General features: G+C 40.5%; 1 protein-coding gene across 2 annotated transcripts in view; it reads right to left on the reverse strand.

Annotated features, from left to right (window-relative positions):
• The window catches only part of RAD21 (RAD21 cohesin complex component), a 34,688-nt gene extending 24,772 nt beyond the window's left edge, over window positions 1-9,916 (reverse strand). Inside the window, exons 1-2 of one of the 2 annotated variants that reach the window (XM_051843999.3) lie at window positions 9,752-9,916; window positions 2,949-3,123 (exon numbers count right to left, since the gene is read on the reverse strand). In XM_051843999.3, coding sequence (XP_051699959.1) covers window positions 2,949-3,092 — 144 coding nt within the window. In that variant the 5' untranslated portion in view covers window positions 3,093-3,123; window positions 9,752-9,916. The other variant, XM_051844001.3, reaches the window with a different exon arrangement.
• Window positions 9,917-10,635: the final 719 nt, after the last annotated feature.

The following is a 10,635-nucleotide window of genomic DNA, read 5'->3' on the forward strand; positions in this document are numbered from 1 at the left end:
TTTAAATTGAATTACCTGAATGCATTTGAAGTCCCTTCATATCTTTTCATGGCTTCGTATCCCATTTCTTTTTAGCACTGAATAATATATCACAGTCTAGATGTACCACCTAGTGAAGGATACGCAAGCTGCTTCCAAGTTCTGGCAATTATGAATAAAGCTGCCATAAACATCAGTGTGCATGTTTTTATACAAAACTAAGTTTCAGCTACACTGAATAAATACCATGGAGTAAGACTCCTGGGCCGCACAGCAACAGTAGTTTGTCTTCTACAGTTGTTGAATCATTTTGTATTACCACTGCAATGAATGAACATATCTTGTTTTGCCAGATTTTCATCAGCATTTGGGGTGGTGTATGTTTTGGATTTTGGCCATTCTAATAGGTAGGTAGTAGTATCTTGATTTAATCTGCATTTTCCAGACAATGGTGTGGTGATGTTAATATTGGCCTGTTTTTAAATCAAGTTACTTGTTTTCTTACTACTGAGTTCCAGGAGTTCTTTGTATATTTTGTCTAACAGTCCTTGATCACTTAAGTGTTTTACAACATTGTCTCCCAGCCTGTTATTTGTGTTTTCATTCTCTGGACAATGTCTTGCAGAATAGAGATCTTATTTTAATGAAGTCCAACTTATGAATTCTTCCTTTCATGGAGCATGGCTTTGGAGCTATATGTAAAAAGTCACTCCCAAACCCAAAGTCATCTGGATTTTTCTCCTGGTAGCTTTATATTGCTTATATTGTTTTGTGTTTTACAGTTAGGTCTATAATTCATTTTGATTGATTTTTTTAAGGATGTAAGGTCTAAATCTATATTCAGAGACCCCTAAAAATAATGACAGAGCCACCAACAAAGTGCAGTCCTGCTACAAAACAACTTAACATGGGGCCAGCATTGTGGTATAGCAGATAAAGCTGCCGCCTTGATTGCAGCATCCAATACGGGTGCTAGTTTGAATGCCTGCTGCTCCACTTCTGATCCAGCTCCCTGCTAACGCGCCTGGGAAAGCAGCAGAGGACAGCCCAAGTGCTTGAGCTCCTGCACCCACATGGGAGACCCAGAAGAGGCTTTTGGCTCCAGGCTGGCCCAGCCCTGGCCGTTGCGGCCATTTGGGGAGTGAACCAGTGGATGGAATCTCTCTCTCTGTGGCTTTGCCTTTCAAATAAAAATAAATCTTAAAAAAACAATGGAAAGTGGTTTCTGTGTACAGGCATTAAAAACTGTGCAAGGCCCGTGTTGCAGTTTAGTGGGTTAAAGCCACGGCCTGTAGTGCCAGCATACCATATGGGCGCCAGCTTGTCCATTTCTGATTCAACTTCCTGCTAATGTTGCCTGGGAAAGCAGCGGAGGATGGCCCAAATGCTTGGATGCCTGGACCACATGGGAGACCCAGAAGAAGCTCCTGGCTTTGGCCTAGCGTAGCCCTGCTATTATAGCCATCTGGGGAGTGAATCAGCAGATGGAAGGTCTCTGTTTCTCCTCTCTCTCTGTAACTGTCTTTCAAATAAACAAGTCTTTAAAAACAAAAAACTATTTGAATACATAAATTTCCAAAAGCCCAATAATCATACCAAAATATTAAAGTTTTCGCTAAGTACAGAACTATACATCGTTTATTTTCCTTTTTTAGAGTAAGATGTTTGTTTTTCTTTTATTAAAATTTTCAAATTAGAATTGTCTTAGATATGCAGGAAAGCAATGACTTCAACACTATGTCAATAAATTGCATCAGCTGTAACTCTAAAACCAGGAAAAAGTCCACAGACAAGTGAAAATTTGCTCTAAGCACAAACTTTTACTTTCCCAACCTAAAACATAAACTTTACCATGTAACTTTTCTGACCAACTCTGTGCTACATCCCCAGTTTTATTCCTTTGAGATTTCCCCCTCTTAAGAATTCCTCTTATTTAACACATTATGCCGATACTTGGCCAAACTGGAGATTCTGAGAGTACTTCCTCATGCTGCCAGTCCATGCATGTGTAATCTGGAACATCTCCACTATGGGATAACTGGTGTTTGCATGTGGTGTATGCAAGGTATAGGAAAGGACCTTTAAAACACAGATGTGCAGATGTGAACATACATGTAAATTTGTATTTCAGAATTTTTCCTTTGAAATTAGTTCTTCATGAATTTTAAGTCAACTTGTCTGTTCTTCAACGAAATCCCAATTTTAATAGTAAATGGTAGCTGCATCTGTGTGTTTTAAGATCCTTTTTGTTAAAGCAAAAACCTCGTATTGCTTTAAACTATACTATCTGAGAAATATCAACATGGAAATTACTGCTTCAGACCACTTTCAGAGAAAGTTATTAAAAGTTCCTCTACATACAGATCAGTATACAAAGCAAGGTAAAAGAAACTCATGAAGCTTCCATCCCAACGGGAGACAGACAGTAATTAAGGGAACAAATATCTATAGGAAGATGCTCCTTGGAAAATGCAAAGCTGGTGCAAAACTTCTAAGCTAGGGAAAAAGCTTGGTATCTTCAAGAAACCACAAGTACGTTTGAAAGGTTACGTAGGTAAATGAGGTAGTATGGGCAGTATTTACTAGGTGGACAGGTTATAGCTGGCCCCTAAACATGAGTACCTTATTTTGCATATTCTGTCAATTCATATATCATATACCTATAAACTAAGTATAAATGCACCCAGAAATAGGAATGTAAAGTATCTGCATATTGCCCCAACCTCATGCTTATTTGCTATTCAAACATAAAAACATCTCTAAGGAATTTTTAAAGAGAATATCAAATTGTGATCACATCAAATCACATCTAGAGGTGATAAACACATAATCTAATACAGAAAACTGTGGGCAATCTATGGATTTTCTTTGCCTCCAATATACAGATTCCTGCCTAAAAAGCTGTTTTTTTAAGTTCCATTTCACACATCAGTAAACAAAGTGAATACGAATACTAATAGCAAACATACCTTTGGTGAGATGATACTCTCCACACTGCTCTCCAAATTACACTCGAATACATGGGCTTTGGTTAGCTTCTTATCCCAATGGGCCGCTAGCCAAATTTTGGCCAGAGGCCCTCTTTTACTGAGGACAAAATGTGCGTAGAACATTGTGCTGGTTGACTATCAAACAGGAAGAAACCTGAGAGAGAGAGAGAAACTTAATATAAGCACCATATGAGAACTGAAATATTTACTTAGACATGAGAAATCTTAAAGATGTGAATGCAAGTGTAATATTCATTTTACCAGAGCTCATTGTTTAAATTTTGAGAGGGTAAAGAAAAAGATCCTTACACATTAAAGGCTGAAGGAAAAAGGAACAAGAGTCAAACTGCTTTCATGTCTTATTGTCAGCTTAAAAGTGTTAGTTCAAGTGTAAAAGCTGTCATTGTAAAACTCTTGGAAGTTCCATCAAGTATTAATTTCATTCCTATCCTGATTACTGACAATGGAAATAGTCTGTGTAAAGGCCGAATCCTCGAGAACATATCTTTCATGGCAAGAAAAAAGAGCTATCAATTAAGGTGGAAATTACCATTTTCAGAATCTCAAATTTAAAAATTGAGATTCTCAGCTACAGCCTTTAAACAATAATTACTTAGTGACAAGCACCACACTAAGCATTTCATATTCCACCAAGCAAAGCCAGGCAGACAGTTTTTAGAAAAACTGAGGCTCAAAAACGTATTACATAGATACATAACTCAAGAATTTGAAAAGCACTTGTCTATTCATAATTTAAATATTAAATCTAGGACAACAGTCTTAGAATTACAAATATATTGCTGTTACTGTTCTTTCAGCAAGCTAATGTATTAATTCATAAAAAAGACAGGCTGCCTGAAAACTCCAGTTCAGAAGAGAACATTAAGTAAGCAAAGTGTTATTTCTCTTTTCCAAAAGACTTAAATCGAATTAGCCAAAAGATTTCCTACCTATATTTTCCCACAATGTTTGTGACTAAAGTAAGATATGAAAGTGCGCTTATATAGAAGTCATTATAAATGTAATCATACAATGTGGCATTTTGGGAATTAGCATAATGCTGAGATCCATTTAACTTGCTACATTTACCAACAGTATGTTCCTTTTCATTGCCAAGAACATGGGGTTGTTTCCACACTTTAGCTTTTACAAATAAAGTTGTTAGAAATATTCTTGTGACTTCTGGTGAACTTTTCTTTGGGACAAATGTCCTAAAGTATAATTGCTGGGTAGTGTGACAAGTGTATGCTTAGATTTTTGTTTTGTTTACGAAACACTAACAACCATCAAAATCCTAATGAGACTTATTTACAACAATAGACAGGATTATCCTAAAATTTGTATGTAAGGGCAAAGAAACTAGAAAAGCTAAAACCATTTTGAAAAAGAATAAAAAACTGGGAAGAACTAGTCTACTGATTTTAAGACTTATAAAAACAGCTGCCAATACTCAATATATTACTGGCAACAGATTTCACATATGTCCAAGAAGTATGGGAGGGTAGGGGAATGGTAGGAAAACAACAACACAGGTATGCCTCATATCCATCTTCTACCACTTAATAGCAAAAGGTCCTGAAATTCTCATTTTCTGAACCTGAAGCTCTTTGGAGATCATCAATCACCACATTATAATCTTCTTCTTCCAAACCTGCAGTTAAGAACTAAGGAATACTATACTAGGAAGAACTCCGATTAAAACACTCAGTTGAAAGCATTAAAAAGGAACAGCTCAGAGGTTCCTGATTCACTACACAGCATTTGGTAGATCAAAATACGCTTTCCATAATCAAAGGCAGCCTCCAGTAAGTGCTTATACTTTAAGCCTTAAAAAGTTTGCTAAAGAAAACTTAAGCTGTCCCAACAGTGCTATAAATAAAACCTAGAGAATTTTACAGAAATTCAATATGGCAGTGAGTTCTTAGAAATAGCTACTGTCACACATGACAAACCCCCTTTTTCACTATGGAAGCAAACAATTGTGTTACAAATAAACAGACAGCTCCTAAGAAACTTTGCCAAATGACAATTACTGAGTATGTGCTTTATGAGTAAGTAAATGAGGTACACCAAGTGATCTCATAGTTGACAGATGGAAAAAAGTCCAGAGGTTTTAAAAGTTAAAACTACTGGCACTTCAACAGGTGTCAGAAGCTCATGGCCAGCACTTCAGCTGCTGGTCAGAGCCCCATGCCTAAAATATCCCAGCAATGCAGAGGCAGAGATTCCTAAATAGATGCCTTCTCAGCATGGGAATGGAGGCAGGAGGGAGGGAGGAGATAAGCTAAAATTAATCTGGGAAACAATTAGCAAGAGGAAATCACCCTAATAACTAAAGGAAAGAGTACTGGATCAGCTATTGGCTTATATATGAAAAAGAAGAAAATGCAATCACTGTTGTTCTGTAAGCCAATTTTTTCTTCGGTAATACTAACCTGTACCCAATTTTTTAAAAAAGGGTGATTAGTCTCTGTATATTTTGAAGATAAGAAATTCTGATAAATCTTTTCAAAAAGACCTCAGAAGGCTTGCAATTTCATGATTTTTTTCAGTAAGCAACATTTTCTCAATTGATCATAAATAATTTAACTCTGATGTCAAATGATATTTTAGAAATATTCAATAATACAAAAGAGTAATTTCAGTTATCCTGAAGAATCCATGCTAAATTGAGGCTGATATTTGTACTGTACAATATTCCCAGTCCTTATCAATTCTTCACCCATCTTTAGCTTATCAGTTGCATAAAATGGCAAGATCTCTTTGAAGGATCATCTGGCAACATCTTATAAAAATTTGATACTTTTCAATAAGAAATTGCAGTTACAGTAATTAATATGAAAGATATACTTGGTTTCATAAAGGAAGACATACAAATAGGCAACAAATAAATGAACAAGTGCTCAGAATCATTAGTCGTCAGGGACATGCAGATCAAACCACAAATGAGATATCATCTCACTATAGTCACTGCTGAGAAAAGGGAACCCTCAAGCCCTGCTGGAAGGAATGCAAATTAGTACAGCCATTATGAAGAACAGTAAGGAGGTGCCTCAGTAAACTAAAAATAGATCTACCATATGCTCCAGCTATCACATTTCTTGGGTATATATCTGAAGGAAATGAAATCAGCCTGTTAACGAGATCATTCACATGCCCATGTTCACTGCAATGCCACTCACGATGGCCAAGATACGGATTCAACCTAGATATCCACCAACTGATAACTAGGATGAAGAAAATGTGGCATACATGCACAACGGAGTATTATTCAGCCATGAAAAAATGAGATCATTTGCAGTGAAATGAATGACACTGGAGATCATTACATTATAAGAAATAAGCCAGACAGAGAAAGAAAAATACTGCAAGTTCTCCATGTGGAAATTAAAACAGTCAAATTCAGAATAGTGATCACTAGAGGCTAGAAAAGGGCAGGGCAGTAGAGAGAGGAAAGGTTGGATAATGGGCACTAAAACAGAGAGAAAGTAATAGGTTCTAGAGTTCCACAGTGTGGTGGGGCAGCTATAGTTCACAACAGTGTGCAAAAAACTGGAAGAGAGCAGCTGGTAGGCGCCAAACAAAGGATAGAGATGGAAATGCTAACTGCTTGATTTGATTGTTTTACACTGATATGCATACTGAAATGCTGTTTAGTATCCCCTAAAATGGACAAATATTAGGCAAATTTTTTTTAAATTATATTTGGATATTTAATGCTATAACTAGTACTCAAACAGTATTTTTCTGTGTGGGAGCAAACTGTTGAAATCTTTACTTAATGTATGCTAAACTGATCTTCTGTATATAAAGAGAATAGAAAATGAATCTTGATATGAATGGAAGGGGAGAGGGAGTGGATAAGGGGAGGGTTGCGGGTTGGAGGGACGTTATGGGGGGGAAGCCATTGTAATCCATATTCTGTACTTTGGAAATTTATATTAAATAAAAGTTAAAAAAAAGAATATGATTTAATAAAATGTAATTTTTTCTAAAAAAATTATATTTGGATATAAACAGTATTAACAGAAACAGACCCCATCTTACCAAGTATCAACTATTTTACGAATCCAAACTCCATCATGATTATTCTACATTGCAAATACTAGCCCATTTTAAACACAGTAAAACAAAGCAGAGGTAGGCAACTGTCACCTATATTTAACAGAGGTAGAGGTTGAACTTCAGAGCTCACACTTCCAAGTGTAACACTATGTTATCTTGTTATGGTAACTTAATAACAAAACATTAGAAATAACATAGCTGGCCAATAACACACTTGAAAAATAAATACACCTACACAAAAGAATACAAAGTAGGCCTAAACAATGACATAAAATTTGGTAGTAAAATGGAAAAATCTCCAGGATAAATTCAACATTAGATTGAGGAGAGGTTAGAATGCGCTATATAGAGTTGTCCCCACTTATCTAAAGATGCAGCGCCAGTGGATTCAACCACACACAGATCAAGAAATAGGTTCACAGATGGAGCATCTGTACCCAGAATGTTCAAGATACAGAGGGCTGACTATATTTACATACACCTGCATAAACATAAAATATCTGGAAAACACATGAAACTGGTAACAGTGGCTACCTCTGGAGAGTCTCCAGGGGAAACAAGGCTTGCCCTTTTGTACTATTTGAAATTCATACACTGTGTGTGTGTGTGTGTGTGTGTCTAAGAAAAGCATCTATGCAAAGTAAAAACCACTACACTTACTGTCCAAACAATTTTGTTTTGCCATTAAGTAGCAAGTTAAGCTGATTAATCACTATGTAATTCAGTTTTCCTACTATTAAAAAAAAATCTAAGTTTGATATTTGGTGATTTACTAACCTTGGCAAACATTAGTACATAATTCAGGAACAGAGCTAGTCCTTCCAGGAGTGGAGAGTGAGCCACTCAGGGAAAGAAGGTATGTGGCCACAGCTCCCCACCTTTTTGGTTCTTTTTGGTTTTTGACCAAGGGGTTCTACAGACAGTCCTAGATTCCAATTCAGCACCCTCCTCACTTAGTTGTTTAGCAGAGTAAGTTATTTGACATCTGAGTTCTAGCTTTCTCAGCTTTAAGATGGTGTAATATTCATCAAGAGCTATGAAAATTAAAACTGAATAGCATACTTAACACAGTGCCACAATAGATACAAACAATAACTTCCAAGAAAAACCTTGCAGCATAACATTAACTAGTCAGCATGATCTTGCTGAACTCTGATATAAAAATTTAACAAAAACACAATCATTTCTCAAGTGTCCCAGACTGCAAAAGTAGAAGACTGTTCAAATGTTCTACGTTTTGTTAAACAAGAATTCATCAAAAGAAAACTCTTAATTTTAAGTATACTTAAATCATATGCCACTTCAAGTGGGAAGCATAATTCTACAGCATACTAATAAAGGCATAAACACAAAAACGTGAAGTCTAGGTAGTTTTGATGTGTGTATAGAAAGCACTATGTTCATTAGGTATGCACTGCTGTCACTTCAACCATGCAAACTGTTAAATAATTTCATCATCGGATATGGCGTATGTCCTCATCCGTGCCTTTCCAAAAATAATTAGTTTCCTCCCACACTAAACACAGATATTTAATAACTCTACAACTTAGGAAAGCGTCTCCAGACTCTGAAGACTCACACAGCACGCTGTCAGTCACCCTCATTTTAAGATTTCTTTTTTCCAGAAAAATCAATGGTTATTACAAACAGTACGATGAGAGCAAACAGAAACTCGACAAGACAAGCAGACAGGCACAAAGCATTCACCAGAAACCCGTCACATAAACGAGTTTCTGAACGCTGAGGACACACAGATCAGAGAGAACAAATCCCGCGGCGTGTCCTTTCTCCAGAGTTGAAGAAAGCCGCTAAACCTGGCGGCACGACCCCACGGTGTCACCCACTTTTCAGACTGTTTGCAAGCCTTTCTCCGCAACCGAGCAGGCAGCAAGCATGTCAGACACACACCTCCCCCGGAGTGTCTCCACAACACCTGACTGCCTAAGCATTTAAAGAAACCATTAGAGAAGTGGAGGGGAAAACCAAGGATGCTCATTTCCTAAGAATCAGAAGCAGCCCCCCCCCCCAACCCCCGCGTCACGTTTTCTACCGTTCTGTCCAACATTGCATATTCCCAACGTAAAAGCTGTCTTTTTTAGAAACATGGGGGGAGCAGCAGCAAGCAGCCCGCGCGGCCGGGGGCCCCTGCGCCCTCCAGCCCCATCCCGACCGAAGCGGCGGGGCCCGCACAGCCCCGGCGCCCGCCCCCACCCCCGGGCGCAGCCGCCGCTTGCGGCCCCTCCGGGCTGGCACCGCGGCTGCCGGGCCCGCCAACACCGCCTCCCGCCCCGAAGCCCGCGTCTTCCCAGCCAGCCATTTTTTACCCGAGGAGGAGGCGGCCCGGCGCCCAGAGCGCGCTCGTTCAAACCTCTTCTCCTCCCTCCGCGGCCCAAGCCGCCCTCTGCCTTCTCCGGGCGACAAGGGGAGCTGACCGCCCGAGTAACGGCTTTTGTTGGTCTCAGAAGGGACCAGAACCATTTGTGACCGAATCAGCGATGATGCGGGCCCAGCCTGCGCGCGGGTCCCAGACGAGGGCGGGCCCAGGGCGAAGCGGCCTGGGCCGACAGCGCCGTCGCTCCGGGGCACGGAGGTGCAGCACGCGGGGGCGCGGCGAGCGCTGCCCTCGCCCTCCCACCCCCGAGTCCGGCACCCCGACGGCGGCGAAGGGGTGGGGGAGGGAGCCGGAGGGAAAGACGGGGTCGGCCGAGTTTTCTTACCTAGCTCTCCGCTGGGAGTTGGGCGCGCTGGGTGGCCCGGGGAGGGGAAAAGGGTCGGGGGAGGGGGCGGGGAAAGGGGGAGCCTTGGCGAGGTGTAGCTTCGGAGCGGCTCCCGCCGGCGCCACAGCCGCCGCCTCCTTTCCAATTCACTCAAACAAACAAGATGGCTGCCGTTACGCCGCGGCTCTTCCTGCCGCCCAAATCCACGGTTCAAATCGGCAGGATGTTTACGGTCAAAATGGTACCTGTGCGCCTGCGCAGCCGGCCTAAGACCCAGAAGGAGCGACGCAGGCGCAGCGACCATTTCCTTTTCTTTGGAACCCGCCCACTGAGCGGGAGCTCGTCACTGAGCATGCGCAAAGGTGATTCTCTTGCGGGAGGGGCTTTCCGTGTACGGCATTAGCGAATAGCGCACGCGCGGTGCTTGTAGGTCCCGCGACTTATGGGGTCTCCTGTTATTCTTGCACTTGTTTTAAAGAAAATAGATTGTAGATGTGGAATTTTTGTGCCTTTGAGACAAAAATTCACTTGAATGCTCTTTAGCGAGGAAGGTAACACAAAACCTTTAACAGTGAAATCTAGGGGTTCATTCATTCAGTCAACGAATAGAGGGCCTTGTGCCCCATGTGCTGACTAGGCTGGGGAGGTAGTGATGAAAACAATGGCGGTCATTCCTCCCTTCATGAAGCTTGCGGTTTAGTTAGGGAGGAATAGTACCAGGAAGAACAGATGCAGATGGAAGACTAGCTTACTATTGTGTCCAGTTCCTGGCTGTAGATAACGTTACTTAACCCCGAGTCCACTTTTTCATTTATGGATCTCCGTACAGTTTATTGCTGAACAGTGTAACTGGGTCTTCTAAGTCAGCTGGATTTGATTCTTTT

The sequence above is a fragment of the Oryctolagus cuniculus genome, chromosome 6 (assembly GCF_051225735.1).
Source record: "Oryctolagus cuniculus isolate XC-2025 breed Fujian yellow rabbit chromosome 6, ASM5122573v1, whole genome shotgun sequence".
In the NCBI taxonomy this organism is placed as follows: domain Eukaryota; kingdom Metazoa; phylum Chordata; class Mammalia; order Lagomorpha; family Leporidae; genus Oryctolagus; species Oryctolagus cuniculus.